General features: G+C 41.8%; 1 protein-coding gene across 1 annotated transcript in view; it reads left to right on the top strand.

Annotated features, from left to right (window-relative positions):
• Positions 1 to 18,256, top strand: part of LOC135075662 (cationic amino acid transporter 2) — a 38,387-nt gene that overhangs the window by 933 nt on the left and 19,198 nt on the right. The window contains exons 2-11 of the mRNA XM_063970079.1: positions 2,930 to 3,178; positions 5,072 to 5,200; positions 6,138 to 6,293; positions 8,630 to 8,734; positions 9,252 to 9,389; positions 10,940 to 11,088; positions 12,350 to 12,447; positions 12,975 to 13,114; positions 14,210 to 14,312; positions 17,093 to 17,241. Coding sequence (XP_063826149.1) covers positions 2,930 to 3,178; positions 5,072 to 5,200; positions 6,138 to 6,293; positions 8,630 to 8,734; positions 9,252 to 9,389; positions 10,940 to 11,088; positions 12,350 to 12,447; positions 12,975 to 13,114; positions 14,210 to 14,312; positions 17,093 to 17,241 — 1,416 coding nt within the window. The remainder of the gene's footprint in view (positions 1 to 2,929; positions 3,179 to 5,071; positions 5,201 to 6,137; positions 6,294 to 8,629; positions 8,735 to 9,251; positions 9,390 to 10,939; positions 11,089 to 12,349; positions 12,448 to 12,974; positions 13,115 to 14,209; positions 14,313 to 17,092; positions 17,242 to 18,256) is intronic.

Genomic DNA, 18,256 nt, shown 5'->3' with positions numbered 1-18,256 from the left:
ATAGAATTTGTTACTATCAACATATAGAAAAATATTCATAGTAAGCTTATTTATCTAGGCGTTTGATTATCCTTTGTCATGCATTTCTCGGTAAAATGTTTCAACCAAGCAAATTCATGCTGCTCCTCTTACAAAATTAAACAACTGAGATGTGTCATCTAAAAATTAATGTCATTTGATTCCCCAAATACCTTATAAACTGACTTCGAAAGAAAAGGAGATGAATCTTTTAAGCTAACATTTAAATATGTACTGTACAAATATTATGAAATTACAGAAATCATTAACTAAATAATATTAAAAGAAAATGTATATTAGAATAAAAGGATAAATAGTAAACTTTTTAAAATTACATTACAATATTTACAATCCAACTGGCTTCAAACTATTGCAAGTCTTATCAGTTTTTTATCACAAGGTGATATTAATACAACAAGGTAGTTTGTGATAAAAAAACAATTAATCATAGAACCATTAAAGTTCCTTTTCATTTATGTGAGTAATTTAACTGCAAATAAAACAACTTGCCCCAACTTCCTACTGCAAAAATATCTATTTAAAAAAACAGTGTGAGTAAAAATAAATGGTATATACTTCTGGTGATCATCCTTACTGGCTAATATCACTTAAAAATGCTTTTAACATTAATTCAGGAGTAGAATACCATTAATATATGCCAACTTCTGGTTTTAGTTTTAAAAGCAAATAAACACTGTAGTGACCCATTTATTTATTTCCCTACTATAAATTATTATTATAATTTATTTTTCGATTGTCGATTAAAGTTATTATAAATGTATATGCATAAACAATGAAATTATAGATACTGTAAACTTTTATCAAAATCAATTCGAAGTTTTTGTGTGAAAGAGTGACATACATTCACATTTATAATAATAGTAGGATAGGCGCGCCGGGCTTTCTACCTGGAAATAGAACAAATTCCCACCACACAGATCCGAAATTTGTGCCAATGCTATTGCAAGTGTTGATAAGAGTTACTCATTAACAATATTCAATTGAAATTAATCGTAGGAAAATACAAATTCAAAATTTATGAACAACTTCCTTATTGTGCAACAAAGAGGATGGCTGATTACAAAGGATTATTAAACATATTTTAAGGAAGAGACTCACTGTAGTTGTAGGTACGCGTTATAAAAGCCCTATTAAATAACGTACTATAGACTTTTCTCTCAGCACCAGTAGGCTTAAGATGCGCGCCGCGAAAAGCGTTTCTCGCGTCATTATATCGATTTTACGAGATAAGCCCATACACTTACGTCCAAAACCATCGATAAGAGTTTATCACGGCGCGCATCGTAGTCTGGCCGGTGTGGCATAAACCTCAGCAAAGCTAGAATCGCGTATCTTACTACATATATCATCCAGTTCAATGCCTCTGACTGCTCAAAGCTGGCATTCATTGGTTTGTACTCACAATCAATTACACATCGTTTTAAATTCGGAGTCAAATGCGACTATTCATAATGTCGAACCAATCAGCGTATGTATTGATTTACAACAGCCATTTATTGATCGGTCACATCTACCAGTTGCGCGAGGTATACCAAGCTAGTCTGTGGTCCGTTGATATCTAAAATGGGGCTAATTTGTAAGTACCATGTTAATATTTTGAGCTATTGTGTTTAACGTAGTGATGACGCAGTTTTGAATTGAAACTGGATTTTCGAAAGGTCAATAGCGAAGATTGTTTTAATTTTAATGTTAAAAATGTCATATGAACGTGATTTTGAGTCTACCGAGACCCAAACCGAATTGTAATTAGAATACCTACTGTTTACTAAAAGAGAAGTAGTCAATCCAGTTATTTTCAGTCTTATTGTCATTCAAAGCGCGTCCGCCTTTTTGTTGTCTGTCTACCCTCTTCAGTGAATTTATGATCGCAGTAAAAAAATCTCACTTTCCACAGAATTATTAGGCAGGCGCTCAGTTCAAACAAAAAGTTTTTATATCAAGTGCATTCATTTAACTGGCGCTTGACTACAGAAGCACATTCAAGTGAATAAAAAGTTATTGATTCGTTCCAGTTGAACGAGTGATTCGCTGTTGCCTGTTACATAAGTTTTGCCATAATACAGATAGAATGTCTGTCTGCTCACTGCTTTACTATCAAAGAATAGATATGAATAAATATTTCGATTGACAATCTTCTATAACATTTTAATATCAAGTAACATTTTAATATCAAGACATAAATAAATGGTTTATTTGGAAGCTAGCTTAAACAGAAAAATACCTACCCTAATGCACCTTCTCGGATTTCGTTACGCTTCATTCATGTATTCACTTCTTTATAAGTTGGTACTTGTAAAAAGTTTGAAAGCAATTTTCAGTTCGAGTAATAAAAAAGAAAAATATTAAAAAATAATATCGTACTGGCTGGTGAAAGTCGCGACTCACCGCAAACTAAAATATTTTTATTCTTTTCGATTCTCATTTGTTTATTTTTAGAAAAGTAGCAACTTCTTTTCTGGTTGTGGTGTTAGTTGCGATTAATTAATTAATTTAAAACGCATACCCAAAAGTTGCACTGCAGTTCTTGTATGTGGCAAAATGATGTTGATTTACGAGTACGTATGTCCCAACCAATCCTTACATTTATTTTATGTAGTGAAACATTATAGGTAGTATGGCAGACATTTTATTTTTACTTCGGGAAATGCTTTGCGCATAAGTACCCACTGGTCGATGGGGACGGCTAGTGGGTTATATGGGACTCTCCCCGCCTACCCACTAAAGGCGGGGCCTACCCACTAAAACCCGACGGTTTTCACCAGAGCCCAAAGAAACGGAGCCGCGAGTTATTGTCCTAGTTTGATATTCGTCCGCAGCTCAGTATGGCAGAGCCTAAGGCTTATTTAGTTTGTAACTGGTTGTGTAACTAGGTAAATCGTTGTCTTCGCAGGTGGAATCAAGGCGGGCGCTTCCCGCCTGGCCGGGATCACGTACCGCATGCTGTCCCGGCGCAAGGCAGCCGAAGAAGGAGTGGCCAGGCTAGCCCGGGTACTCTCAGCTTTGGATCTAACCGCGTTAGGGGTGGGCAGTACCCTGGGTGTGGGTGTTTATGTGCTGGCCGGAGACGTGGCGAAAAACTACGCGGGGCCGGCCGTGATATTGTCGTTTTTGCTGGCGGCAGTGGCCAGTGTTTTTGCTGGTGAGTTTAAAATATACTTATTTGTGGTTCAATGACCGTAGTAGACTGACAGGACTAGATTATCATCCGATTTAGTTACACAACAACGATTTATTACAAAGACAAATGCACAAAGGACCTGTTCTTTCTTCGTAGCAATTTATAACTTTCGCTGTGACGTAATAATAAATCAAACAAAAGGAAGTAGGCCAGTAGAATTAAACACAAAAATTGATTAAATCGGAAATAATTCCTACAAAAGATTTTTTTCTTTAATGGCTTCATTGGTTGCCCATTAAGACTCTCCTAAGTTTTCGACTTCGACGGAGTTGTGCTTAAGTGGTGGGGGCCCCCGAAAGGGGCGTTTTTTCGGTTTTCCGGTTATACCGCGTAAAGGACTTACCCTATCGAAAAGTGGTCTTCATGACGGTTGAAGGGCACTTAATCCTGCATTGAATAAGACCAAATTCAAATGTTTTGGACAAACCGTTCCCGCGCTAAAGTTCGGAAAAGTAGAAAATATACGTATAATTAATGACCCTCTCCACGTCCAATGGCTTGTTACCCACAGGCTTCCAAGTCTTGAAAAGGGCCACCTCAACCAGTGTAACCCTATCAAGGCTTACGAGCTTGATGCGCCTATTCTTGTGCGTCCCAGCCGTTCCTTAACTGCGGTTGGTGCACCTCTTCCTTGCACTCTCCTGAATGACCCTGTGTTACCTACTGTGGCTGTCCCTCTTCCTTGCAGCCTCCTGCACGACTACGTTGCCTAGCCGTATGCCTGGTCCAAGGTTCGACGCCACAAAATCAACTTCGCACGCGTGAAAATAGTTTAAATACTATTTTCCGTGCTTGCAACATTTTACTGCTTCGGCTCTATTAGTCGTAGAGTGATTGTATATATCCTATAGCCTTCCTCAATTTATGAGCTATTCAACACAAAAATTATTATTTCAATCAAACTAGTAATTCTTGAGATTAGCGCGTTCAAACAAACAATCAAAAAACTCTTCAGCGTTTTAATATGAACTTGTTGTTGTTGATTTTTGGCGTCAAACCTTAGACCAGGCATACGGCTAGGCAACGTAGTCGTGCAGGAGGATACAAGGAAGAGGGGCAGCCACAGTAGGTAACACAGAGTCGTTCAGGTGAGTGCCAGGAAGAGGTGCAGCAACCGCAGTTAAGGAACGGCTGGGACGAACAAGGATCGGCGAATCCAGCTCGTATGCCTTGATAGGGTTACATTGGTTGAGGCGCTCCTTTTCAAGACTTGGAAGCCTGCGGGTAACGAGCCATTGGACGTGGAGAGGGTCATTAATTATACACATATTTTCTACTTTGCCGAACATTTGCACGAGAACGGTTTGTTCAAAACATATGAATTTGGTCTTATTTAATGCAGAATTAAATGCCCTTCAACCATCAGGAAGACCACTTTTCGATAGGGTAAGTCCTTTACGCGGTATAACTGGAAAACCGAAAAAGCGCCCCTTTCGGGGGCCCCCACCACTTAAGCACAACTCCGTCGAAGTCGAAAACTTAGGAGAGTCTTAATGGGCAACCAATGAAGCCATTAAAGCAATAAAATCTTTTGTAGGAATTATTTCCGATTTAAAAGCTAATTCTACTGGACTAAAGACCTAAATAGGCTTTTGGAAAACGCAAAGTTTCGTACATTTTCTTTTCTTGTCGGTACACTTATTCTGTGTCGGTACTTTCGAAAACGAAATTGACAACTATCATCATTACACAATCATTTTATGATACTAACTACACTATCTGCGTCAGTAACTTTCAGATTTTTATCATTAATGCATATTTTCAGTCATAATTTGTGCGTTTTCCATCAAATTGTTTTATTTCAGGCCCATAATTTGTGTGTTCATACATCAAACTACTATTGTACTATTCCAGGGCTCTGTTACGCGGAGTTCGGCGCACGAGTGCCCAAAGCGGGCTCCGCTTATGTCTACAGCTACGTGTGTGTTGGCGAGTTCATAGCCTTCATCATCGGATGGAACCTCATTCTCGAATATAATATAGGTGAGTGGCAAAAAACTGACTTTATAGCCAGTGGCGAAACTACAGGGTAGCAGGGTTGGCAAAATTCCACGGGCCACAAACCCCAGGGGACCAAGCTAAAAATATATATTTAAGTAAGTAAAATCAGGCCTGTTCATCTCCGCGAGTTTACATCGAAAACAAAACACGCACGATGGCCCACCTACAGGATACTATTCGACAAGGCCTCACATACGAGCGAACATTGACTCACGCACGCGTATTCTTGTGTATGATGGAAGAAAATAAAGAAAATGGTGTACTAAATACTGTGCAGTATTTAACTGCCTAAATATTAATAAAAACACAGAATGAACTTTTTTAAGTTGCCCCAAGACACTGAGAGGTAAATAAGTAGTTAATATTATTCATGATAATTCATGCTAAATCATGTATTTCCTCCGCCATTTTCCGCAGTTTGGCACCTCACGTCACATCATTTTACCGAAGTCAGCCCTATAGCTTCGGCGCAGTGCCGATCACTGACGTTTGTCAACAAAATAGTGCTTGACTCTTGAGACAGGCTAAATTACACCATATTGTTAATGACATTGAGCATACATTTTTTTAAATACCTTCGCGAAGTAAAACTTCTGTACGTAGTACTTATTATTATTCTGTGGTAAAATGCACACATTATATTTTTTGGGTTACGGATTTGAAGATGATAGTCGATAGTAGGTTTTCATTCATACGTGTTATGATACCGAACATGGGCCAAAGCCACGGGCCTCGGATTTAGTAAATCATCTTCTGATTCTGTAAGTAGTACATTCGTACATCAAGTGTCGCCAAATGTCAAGTGCGCTTAATTGATTTTGAACTTCCTAACGATGGACATAAAATACACAATCCTTTGGGTAATTTCGCAGGTTTACATTCTGGCAATGGACTTAAAATCTTCACTTTCTCTATCCAGGTGCAGCATCAGTGGTGAAAGCGCTCAGCGAGTACTTAGACTCGCTGCTGGACAAGGCCATATCCTCGCACCTTCACGCCGCCATGCCACTGGACACGCCGCACCTGGCTCGGTATCCAGACCTGCTGGCTTTCAGCGTCATCATGGTGTTCTCAGGTCAGTTTAATGGTCTACTCTCTCCACCTCTTGCCCAGGAAGGAACCGTGTTCTCGGGTCAGTCTCATCATCATGGTCTACTCGCGACTTCTTGTCCAGAACCCATGCTGTACTTGCGCGGTACCCGGACCCGCTGGCTTTCAGCGTCATCATGGTGTTCTCGGGTCAGTCTCATGGTCTACTCTCTCCACCTCTTGCTTAGGAAGGAATCATGCTGTACTGGCGCGCTACCCGCACCTGCTGGCTTTCAGCGTCATCATGTTGTTCTCGGGTCAGTCTCACGGTCTACTCGCGACCTCTTGTCCAGGACCCGTGCTGTACTGGCGCGCTACTCGGTAGGATTCGCCTTTGTAACTGCTGGACAACGCGATCTCGTCGCACACGCCGCACCTGGCTCGGTATCCGGACCTGCTGGCTTTCAGCGTCATCATGGTGTTCTCGGGTCAGTCTTATGGTCTACTCTCTCCACCTCTTGCCCAGGAAGGAACCGTGTTCTCGGGTCAGTCTCATCATCATGGTCTACTCGCGACCTCTTGTCCAGGATCCATGCTGTACTGGCGTGGTACCCGGCCCCGCTGGCTTTCAGCGTCATCATGGTGTTCTCAGGTCAGTCTCACGGTCTACTCGCGACCTCTTGTCCAGGACGTATGCTGTACTGGCTCTCTACCCGGGTCAGTTCACTTTCAGCGTCATCATGGTATTCTCTGGTCAGTCTCATGGTCTACTCTCTCCATCTCTTACCCAGGAAGGAAGCATGCTGTACTGGCGGGCTACCCGCACCTGCTGGCTTTCAGCGTCATCATGGTGTTCTCGGGTCAGTCTCATTGTCTACTGTCGACCGCTTGCCTAGGACCCATGCTGTACTGGTGCTCTACTGGGTTGGATTCGCCTTTGTCACAGCTGGACAAGGCGATATCCTCGCACCTGCACGCCGCCATGCCACTGGACACGCCGCACCTGGCTCGGTATCCGGACCTGCTGGCTTTCAGCGTCATCATGGTGTTCTCGGGTCAGTCTCACGGTCTACTCGTGACCTCTTGTCCAGGATCCATGCTGTACTGGTGCGCTACCCCGACCTGCTGGCCTTCAGCGTCATCATGGTATTCTCAGGTCAGTCTCACGGTCTACTCTCTCCATCTCTTGCCCAGGAAGGAACCATGCTGTACTGGCGCGCTACCCGGATCTGCTGGCTTTCAGCGTCATCATGTTGTTCTCGGATCAGTCTCATGGTCCACTCTCTCCACCTCTTGCTTAGGAAGGAACCATGCTGGACTGGCTCTCTACCCGGGTCAGTTCACTTTCAGCGTCATCATGGTATTCTCTGGTCAGTCTCATGGTCTACTCTGGTCAGTCTCATGGTCTACTCTCTCCATCTCTTACCCAGGAAGGAAGCATGCTGTACTGGCGTGGTACCCGGATCCGCTGGCTTTCAGCGTCATCATGGTGTTCTCAGGTCAGTCTCATGGTGTACTCTCTCCTTCTTTTGCCCAGGAAGGAACCATGCTGTACTGGCGCGGTACCCCGACCTGCTGGCCTTCAGCGTCATCATGGTGTTCTCGGGTCAGTCTCATGGTCTACTCTCTCCATCTCTTGCCCAGGAACGAACTACCTCTCGCTCTACCTGACAGCACATCTATCCCCATCACATAGATGGTTGGCAGTCCACAACAGTACGTTTCTCTAGAAACTTCCTGACCCGTACAACCAACTGTGGAATGGACTATCGTCTGCGGTGTTTCCGGACCGATACGACCTACAAGCTTTCAATAAGAGAGCGTATCTTTACCTTAAAGGCCGGCAAAGCATCTGTAATGCCCTTGGGACTGCGGGTGTCAACGGGCGACGGTGATCCGTGTGCTCGTTTGCCTGCTGTCACATAAAAAATACCTGGTTTGATTCGTCTTTGACGTCATCATGATCTTCTCGGCAAGTCTTACACCGCGTCTCCACTAGAGGTAGCTTCGGGCCAAGCGGATGCCTGCCTCGTCACGAGGCAGAGTAAGAGGGGTCGCTTCCTCAGTCTGCGCACGCCGAATTCTGAGACATATTCGTCTCCGCGAGCCGAGCCATATTGTGTCGCTCGGGACGAGGCATCTAGAGGATACGCGGCTTAACGGTTATCTTTACCCATGACTGATTCCGCACTGGTGCTCTACCTGGGATAACTTGTCTTCTAGTAATCAATGGAATTCTCTAGGTAAGTGCAACATTGAAGGTACAATAACCTCAAGGAGTACTTGAACTTGCTATTGGTATGGCTATCTCGTTACATCTCTAGTTTACATTCGTCAAGTCTAAACTAAAACTAAGATTAAAAATATTCTGTTCTTTTGCAGTGGCTCTCGCGTTCGGTGTGAAAGAATCGACAAAATTCAACAACTTCTGCACCGGGGTTAACCTGTGCGTCGTTATCTTTGTCATCATATCTGGGTCTTTCAAAGGTCAGTCTTAAACACTTCTCCACACTTAAACTTAAAGTTTGTGGCATCTTAAACTGTTGTAATAGACAAATGCCCCAAGGAACTTGTATGCTCCTCTTTCTTATTTTTTGTCCTGAATTGTTGTACCACTACCGTTCTTCACGTGGATGTCGTAAAAACGACTCAGAGACAAATAAGTGAACATCGGGCCTTCGCTACTCCCAGCGTGCGATTGTAAGCCTAAACTAAATGCAATATATAACTCAAAGGTGACTGGCTGACTGACTGACATAGTGACATATCAACGCACAGCCCAAACCACTGGACGGATCGGGCTGAAATTTGGCATGCAGGTAGATGTTATGACGTAGGCATCCGCTAAGAAAAGATTTTACGAAACTCCATCCCTAAGGTGGTAAATCGGGATCCACACGTACGAAGTCGCGGGCGGCCGCTAGTCCTCCAATAAAGACTAATAGAGTGGCTCGTCCTGCAGTGGAGGCTAAATGATCTGATAAACCCTGTTGTTTCTTTGCAGCTGATACCAAGAACTGGCGTATCCCCGAGTCTGAGGTTCCGAAGACAGCGCACAAAGACTTCGGCAGCGGCGGCTTCGCGCCCTACGGGCTCGCCGGCATCATCAAGGGCGCCGCCGTCTGCTTCTACGGTTTTATCGGTAAGTATAAAGCCCGATCTGTGAGCACGTAATTGAGAATGTTACTAGGTATGCAAAATCACTTGAAACCTATGTTACAGTTAAGCTTTTACATTTACAAATACATTAGTTTTTATTTCATTAAAAAATACCCAGTAGTTATGATTTTATAGGCATTCAAAGTTCGCTTAAATATTGAGTCCCGTCGACGGTCACGTGACCCCGTGTGACGTACATTCACAGCGTCCGCTCACTAGAAAACGGATATAAACATACTTAAATATTTTTTTTTTGTAAATACAAACTTATTATACATATTAACACCCAGACCCATCACGGAAATTAAAATTGAACCAAACCCAAACTTGATGCGATTGTGTCGTTTTATTGCGAATTACCTTCCAGCTCCATCATTAGACCCCGATTACTATATAGAATTAAAATACTCATCAATACAAAACGAACGAGCCCAAACTCGATGCATTTAAGTCGTTTTATTATAGAGTTCCTATGGCCACCTTCCAGCTCCATCATCAGATCAGCTCCATGTCATCATAATATTGCATGGTCATCCAAATCACATGTGTTTGCGAAATTTCAGCTTAATCGGTTGCCTGGAAGTGGGTCTTAATTCAGTTTGCAAGATTCCACCCATACAAATATGAGCCAGTCGTTGTAATATGACGTCACGCGCATAAAATGGCGGGCCGGCCGCCGCCCGCACTTTTAAAATTCAATATCTTGGAAACTAATTGACGTATCGAAATAATTCTTTCACGTGTATTTTTTATTTTTAACAGAGAATACAGAAAGCTAAAAAACAAAATTAGTGAACATTCTTCATTATGTTGCTGTCGCTCACTCACTGCGGGCGCCCGTCGCACAGTCGCGACAGCAATATAATTACTCGCAAGCGATAAGGATGGGTAGCTTGGGGTCATTGGACAAAATTCTACGTGCTAACAGACCAGACTATAGTAACAATCAAACAAAAAAAGCCACGATAGCCGAACGGTGAAGGGGTCGGACTGGCCGCTCGACTATCGTGGTGTGCTCACTCGTGACACAAGCATATTTAACTTAGTACGAGAGGCTCAAGGCGACCGTCAATAGTCACCTACAGAGCGGGTATATACAATCCTAGATTACATCTCACCAATCATCGACTGCGTTGAAATACCTGCATTGTTCTGCATTAAAAAATATATAGCCTCGGTGGCCTCGAACTGAGCAGAGCTTGTGTAAAGCGACTTAATAAAATGCTTACACACATGGTATGTTGATGTAAACCTCCATGATATAAGGTTTTTTTTTTATGTATTTGACAGTCAAACAGTCGCAATGCAAAAGTCATCTCACATCAGTTCGTTCGTTTTAGCACAATGACGTCCACTGTTGGACTTTTGTCTACAATGAACAGGAGGCCTTTTGGAGGCAAAGACTGGTCCTGCACTGCTAAATTCATCCTTATCATGTGGTTTCAAGTTTAATCATATTACAGCTGTTGTGTAGAACTACACATATCTTTAACTTACAAGAATGAGTGTAAAAACACATTTCCTTGCCTTCAGGTTTCGACTGCGTAGCCACGGCCGGCGAAGAAGCCCGTCGTCCTCAGAAGACCATCCCCTTCGCTGTAGTAGCTTCTCTGTTGGTGGTGTTCCTGGCCTACTGCGGGGTTTCCTGCGTTCTGACGCTGGTCCTGCCGTATTATATGCAGGTGAGATAATGGAGCTATTTTACGTCCAAATTGTTAGTCTGGTTTTAGTGTCACGCGGACCGTCCGGTGCGGACCCGCTCCGCACGGCCAATCGTATGAACTTCTAGGGAGCGTTTTAGAGTAATGCGGTCCGAAGGAACCGCTCGCTCCCTAGCAGTTCATACAGATCGGCTGTGCGGAGCGATCCGCACTGACAGTCCGCGTGAAACTAAAACCAGCCTTACTTCTGCAACTGCTGTGTATGTGTGGGTTTTGAATAGGAAATTGCTTTGCGCTTACCCACTGGCTGATGGGGACGGCCAGTAGGTTTTGTGGGACTTAGAGCGTTTACGCCGTTTGGCGCAAAAACAGTACTTTTTCAACCCGTTACAATCATTACATTACAAATATGTTATAGGCATAAATATTTAGGCGATTTCGTCGTCTAAATAGTTAGTTGAGAAAATATTTCGATTAGTATAGTATTCAAGAATTCTATCAAGATAAGTCCACACAGGTTTTCAAATTTCCACTTTAGCGTCAGTTTACAAGCTGAAATTTTTATAAAAATACTGTGAAAACGATATAACAAACATTTATATCCTATAGCATAAGTCCTTAGGCAAATAGTTAGTTGAGAAAATTCTTAGACTTAAGCATTTTACAATAAGAAATCACAAATTCAAAGAACGTGAAATACCCAAAAATCAAAGTGATTTTTACACCAATATTCTTCTTTAATTCAACATAAAAATAGCTTAATATAATAAAATAACATCTTCTTTAAAATATTTACTTTGAAACGATATATAATTCATTGTTATTGTTTTGCTATAAACATTTGAAAACTATTAAAAAGCGCCGCGCGCGAATCATTTCCAATGATGCCCCTTGAAACGCCGCGCTTCGCGTAAACGCTCTTAATAACAATTTATTTAAAGTTTATTAATGTGAGTCTAGACTCGCGACTATCTTAGACGCTTCTTCTAGTGACTCTCCTCACTAGAAGAAGCGTGGGGCCACTAAGATAGTCATTAAGTCAAATTGACCTTTGGGTCCCACTATGAAATAAATCAGGGGAACTTTTTTCATAAAAATAAAACTGCCTATTATGTATACTTGTAGCTGAAAATTTAAGTTAAAGAATATTACTTGTCGTTGCAGCTGGGGGTTGTCTGGAAGAGAGGTCTTTTGTAAAGATTGGTTTATGCACTTTATTTTTAGCCCCACCTTCGCCTTATCATCACCAGATGTCATTATTGTATGTTTGTGATGTGTCCAGGACGAGAAGGCGCCGTTCCCGTTCGTGTTCGACCAGCTGGGCTGGCCGTGGGCCAAGTACGCCGTCAGCGTCGGCGCCATCTGTGCGCTGCTCTCCAGGTGACAACCACTACTTTACCAGTTCCAGAGATATGAGCCTGTATGAGACGCCAGGCAAATAGTGCTGAAGACTGACTTTAAAATAATAAACCTATCCGAAAAGGTCTTAAGATTAAGGGTCAGAGCCGGCATGCTATGTGTTCGAACGCGGTTTCGGAATCGCGATTTTTATCCTTTTGACAGTTGATACTTTATTTCCAACCGAGAAACATCCACTGAAATCCCTTAAAAATTCTAATATACAGGGTGGAAACGATAAGTGATCTCACGCAATTTTCGAATAGATCCAGTTTATTCTGTAACCTGATAATGGTACCGTTTGAAAGAGCTCGTGAAGCACTTTAAGGATCAGTAACCAGTTTTTCGATATCTTGTATAGTTTTGAAATAATCGAGTGAGATCACTTATCGTTTCCACCCTGTATAATGACAGATCTTGTGATACGGGAAGCTACCTTTATCAGGTCGTCGGTCCACCGAGAGACGTCTTCTTATCAATATAAAACAAAACACCTTGTATTCATCCAGTTTACTGGGCGCGGTGTTTCCGCTCCCGCGCATCATCTACGCGATGGCCAACGACGGTCTTCTCTTCCAATTTCTGGGCCGCGTCAGCCCGCGCTTCCAGACGCCGCTCGTGGGCACCATGATGGCCGGCCTCTTCACAGGTACCTTTATGAATCACCATGTTCCTTATACTTTACAAAACTCACCAATATAAACCAACTAGCGGCCACCCGCGACTTCGTACGCGTGGATCCCGTTTTACCCCTTTAGGGGGGTGGAGTTTCGTAAGGAAGCGGATACCTACGTCAAAATCAAAAATCAATCAAAATCATCTTTATTTGTTTTGTTAGACTAATTAAATTAGTACTTACAAATCGTCAAATGCTCTTAAGGAGCCTATACATGTCTCATTCTTTTTTTGCCCTACCAGCGCTTCGAGACAAACATTTGGCAAGTGCTGAGAAGACCGTCATAACGTATACCTGCATGCCAAATTTCAACCCGATCCGTTCAGTGGTTTGGGCTGGCGTTGATAAATCACTATGTCAGTCAGTCAGTCAGTCTGACTGACTAACTTTGAGTTATAGATATATGTAGATTAATAGCTCTATTCACCGGAGTATTACGAAGACAAAACATACCATAACGATACCTCGATCTCTTTCATACATGATAAGAACTTCATCGGTCTATACATAATCGCTTGGTACTTGATTGATGCAATAGCAACAAAACTTGCTTAGGCATATTTGCTAATGGAGAAGTATAGGCGCTTAGGTCGTTGACATTATTTAGTAAAGATATTTTCTAGATTTTTAAGCTGAGATTGCATCATCTCAAACTTATAAACGAGCTTTTATTAGACACCAAACAAACATTATAACAGCACAAACTACGACAACCTCTTCTTGATAATCCAAGAGATGTCAATGAAACTGCAGGATCAAAAGTTTGAATAAAAAGCAATGTCTACATGTATTACTAACTAGCCTACCTTAAGTTACAAGATTTTAACATGTAAGATTGTTACTTGTTCTAATGTTTGTTAAGTGTTTATTGTTTGTTATGTAGTTATAATAATTATGTTACAACTACGTAACTGTATTCATATGAATATAATATTGTACGCCCAATCGGCAGGTTATAGCGGTTGTATGTAAACATTTAAGATCTGTGTTATTGTATTACCTATAACTAACACAATAAATGATTGTTTGATTTGATTTGATTTGATTAATACCCACTTGTTTCCCCAGGGACCCTGGCCATGATCTTCGAGCTGGAGCAGCTGATCCACATGATGTCCATCGGCACGCTGCTCGCCTACTCCATGGTCGCTTCTTGCGTGCTGCTGCTTCGGTAAGCTGCTTGTAAAGCCTGGTCCGTAAGCACGTAGAATTTTGTCCAATGACCCCAAGCTACCCATCCTTATCGCTCGCTCGTAATTATATTGCTGTCGCGACTGTGCGACGGGCGCCCGCAGTGAGTGTGCAAGCGCGACAGCAACATAATTACGCGCGAGCGATAAGGATGGGTAGCTTGAGGTTCGGCGTCCGCAAGTCGATAGTGTATTATGTGCGGCTCTAACAAATTAAAAACCCGGGGTGTTTTCACTTTTGAGCATCGTTTCTTGTTGGAGACAGATCTGGTAACACCGGTGCGAGGCTATAGTCTTTGATCTGAAGCCAAGCAACGGTGTTAGCCGTCTTGTTTTTCTACATACTTTTTCGATTAGATAGTTTTGTGTTACCTTGCTTTATTTTACGTGATCTAGAATATATTTCTGTTCAAAGTTGTAAGCATTTAATTTCTGTAGCTAACATTTCTCTTTAACACCTTCGGGCCAACGATCTTCATGGGCGATTAGTTTACTGACGTCGTCAGTAGACGTCGTTTGGCTGTAACGAACGAACCATTAAACATAAAATATAGGAACCACCATTTTTTTTACGTCGGGAAATGCTCAGCGCATTACTGGTCGATGGGGACGGCCAGTGGGTTATGTGGGACTCTCCCCGCCCTCTCACTACCTACTTACTAAAATACGACTGTGTCCACCACCAACCCTAGCCTAGTTCAAGTATAACCTATACAGGGTGGCCAGGGAGTTGACGTTCAAAGCTAAAAGGACAATGGGCAAAATGGTACCCGGCTCCAATAGATATGCTTCTAGTGTCGTTTGAAAGGTCTTACCAAGACGAACAACTTTTACTATGGCCACCAGCCTCAGATCTGGTTGTGTTCGAAGATAAACATACTTATTTGCAAAATGGTACCCGGCTCCAATAGTTATGTTTGTAGTGTCATTTGAAAGGTCTTACCAAGACGAACAACATTTACTATGGCCACCAGCCTCAGATCTGGTTGCGTTCGAAGATGAACATACTTTTTGTGTAACCGAAGTATCATACGTGTCCATCTTATGATACTTAGGTTATGCGAGGCATGAAGGGTTTACTGCTCCATCATCCATCCTTAACTCTATAATTATTGATAGAGATAATTGTGAAATAAATGTTTTTATTTGAAGAACTACTCCCCCCTTATTTAAAAAAAGTTATACCTAGGATGAACCTTGGATTAAAATGACATTTCCATACCAAATGACAATTTAAATCAGTGTTCAACTAGGGTGTAACTTTTATTAATTAAGGGATTGGAGTTTTATTATTTCTTAAGGGTTATATTATGGGTTGCTAAAGCGAATAAACCCACAAGACCCAATAAGTCCACCCACAAGATGGACCGACGACCTTATAAAGGTAGCGGGAAGGCGCTGTATGCAGGCCGCCACCAACCGGCCATTGTGGAAATCATTGGGGGAGGCCTATGTTCAACTGGACGTCTTATGGCTAAAATGATCATGATGATGATGATGAAAGCGAATAAAGGGCTAATAGCTTGGGTAGTTCATCGTAGATATAATCCTTTCCTTTTCAAGGCTTCTTTTAGTTATATTAATAGATTGTAGTCATAGTACATACTCGTATACATGGATGATTGTGTTATACTTTCATTATAATACTTAGTGGAATTACTGCTTTCAAAACGTGAATTAGAACTGGCCCCATAGCAGTCATTATTCTACATCTAAAGGCCTTTTGAAATATATATTGGTTATGGCTATTGGAGCGGGTACCACTTTCCATACATTTGTGCCCATCATCCTTTAGATTCTTTACATCAAGGTGTATATAAATCACCCCCATGTATGTTTTACGATTTTGCTTAGTTTAGGAGATAGAGTTAATTTTGTGATTTATCCTAAACTATCTCACCTATGGTTGGTTTTTAATTTTTTTCTCACTCTGGCGAGCACTTGTAGTTTGTTTTTACTTACGCTAGAAAAGCTTCCAGAGTGAGAAAAAAATTAAAAACCAATCATAGGGGATAGTTTAGGATAAATCACAAAATTAACTCTATCTCCTAAACTAAGCAAAATCGTAGAACATAATTGCGGGTGATTTAGATACACCGTGATGTAAGGAATCCAAATTTTAGCTTTGAACGTCAACTTCCTGGCCACCCTTCCTGTATATTGTATCAAAATACACAACACACATTGTCAGTATCGGTTATAAAAATGTAACTACACTGGTCATCATAAAAATCGACCCTCCCGCGACAAGCACTTTCAAACGTATGCATCTCCACTTCCCACCAATATTACTATACTATATTACCATTTAAAAGCCTAGTTCTAAACTTCATTTAATTAAAGGAAAGGTTTTTACCCCAAAAATGTGTCTGTAGAAGAATCCAGTCACTTCTTCAAAAAATAGGTAGTTACGCTTGAGCCAACTTTTATGGCTATAAAACTGTTAATTTGGGATTAATCGCTATCCATCTGTTAAAGGGGACACGTGAGATCATTATTTGGTTTTATAACCATAAAAATTGGATAATTGATCCCAGAGGTGAGCCCAAAGTGAGGTCTTTTTTCAAGTTTTTCAAGTCACATTTATTGTATATGTTAATCGTTTATTAGGAAATTAAATGTGTTTTTCTTTAAGGATATTTATTTGGCTTTCAAATAACACCACTAATGTTGGGGCACCATGATTGTGTCAGTAGAAACGAGTTTTCCTGTAAAACGCAGGTGGGCCGATTTTTGTGATGACCAGTGTATTTCCTCCCAGCTACGAGTGCAGCCCGGCGACGCAGCGCGGGCCGGAGCCTCTTCGCCTGACGCCCCGCGGCGTGTTACGACAGCTGTTCAACAGCGAGCGGCTTCCCCTGCCCTCACGGCTCAGCGCCGGCCTCGTGTCTACCCTCGTCACGCTCTACGGTGGGTACATGCACACTAAGGCTGAGTTGCACCACCTAACTTTGACGGTAACTATGACGATAACCGGTGCTTTTTGTATGGATTTTGACAGATTTTTGACGTTTGTCAAAGTCAAAGTAAGATGGTGCAACCCAGCCTAAGAGCGCTTTCACATTTAGGCGATTTAGCAGCGCGACTAACGCGCCACACACGCGTTGCCGAAATTTCATACTATGTGACAGCGGATGAATGCTGCTGTCGCGCTACTAACGCCCTAATGTGAAAGCGCTCTTAAAGCCGGGTCCGAATGAGTGTAACGCGTAATGGAATGTATCGTGTAATGTAACACGAATTCTACCTGTGGACGACACTACGAGCATTACATGTAAAGTGCTGCCCATACTATTTTCATTACATTACACGATACATTCCATTACACGTTACACCCGTATGGACCCGGCTTAATTCAAATAGTATGGACAGTACTTTACTGCTCGTAGTGCCGTCTACACGTAGAAATCGTGTTACATTACACATTACGTCTGGACCCGGCTTAATACAAACACGGACACGTCATGTACCTACAGTCAAGGAACTTAATCCATGACCCATTTTGCTGAAAATTACGAGAAAAACGATACCAGACGACTATCAAAAATAGTAAGTCGTAAAGTACCTAATAAATTAATATAGAACGTTCCACCTGTAGTTGGCTTCAGGCACACCTTCATCTTGACATTGGTACAATGTCAATGTTTCCAAGTTTAGTCAACGGCATATCACTCTATGCATTATGCATGGGAAATCGATAGAAATGCAAAAACCCACCTCAAAGCGGGTGTTTTTGAGTCCTAATTTTATTGCCTATGAAAGACTAGAAAACTATCAGCAAACGTAAAAAACTAGAGAATAGATTATTGCTAATTTATTTGCTTACTTTCCTTATTGCGTACCATGTTTTGGAGTTGAACCGGTACCACGTTAATTTACGATAACCGGAATGACGTATGTAAATATCGGAATCGGAATCTGATCA

This window comes from Ostrinia nubilalis, chromosome 10, assembly GCF_963855985.1.
Source record: "Ostrinia nubilalis chromosome 10, ilOstNubi1.1, whole genome shotgun sequence".
In the NCBI taxonomy this organism is placed as follows: Eukaryota; Metazoa; Arthropoda; class Insecta; order Lepidoptera; family Crambidae; genus Ostrinia; species Ostrinia nubilalis.
This window is presented reverse-complemented; position numbering and strand designations above follow the sequence as displayed.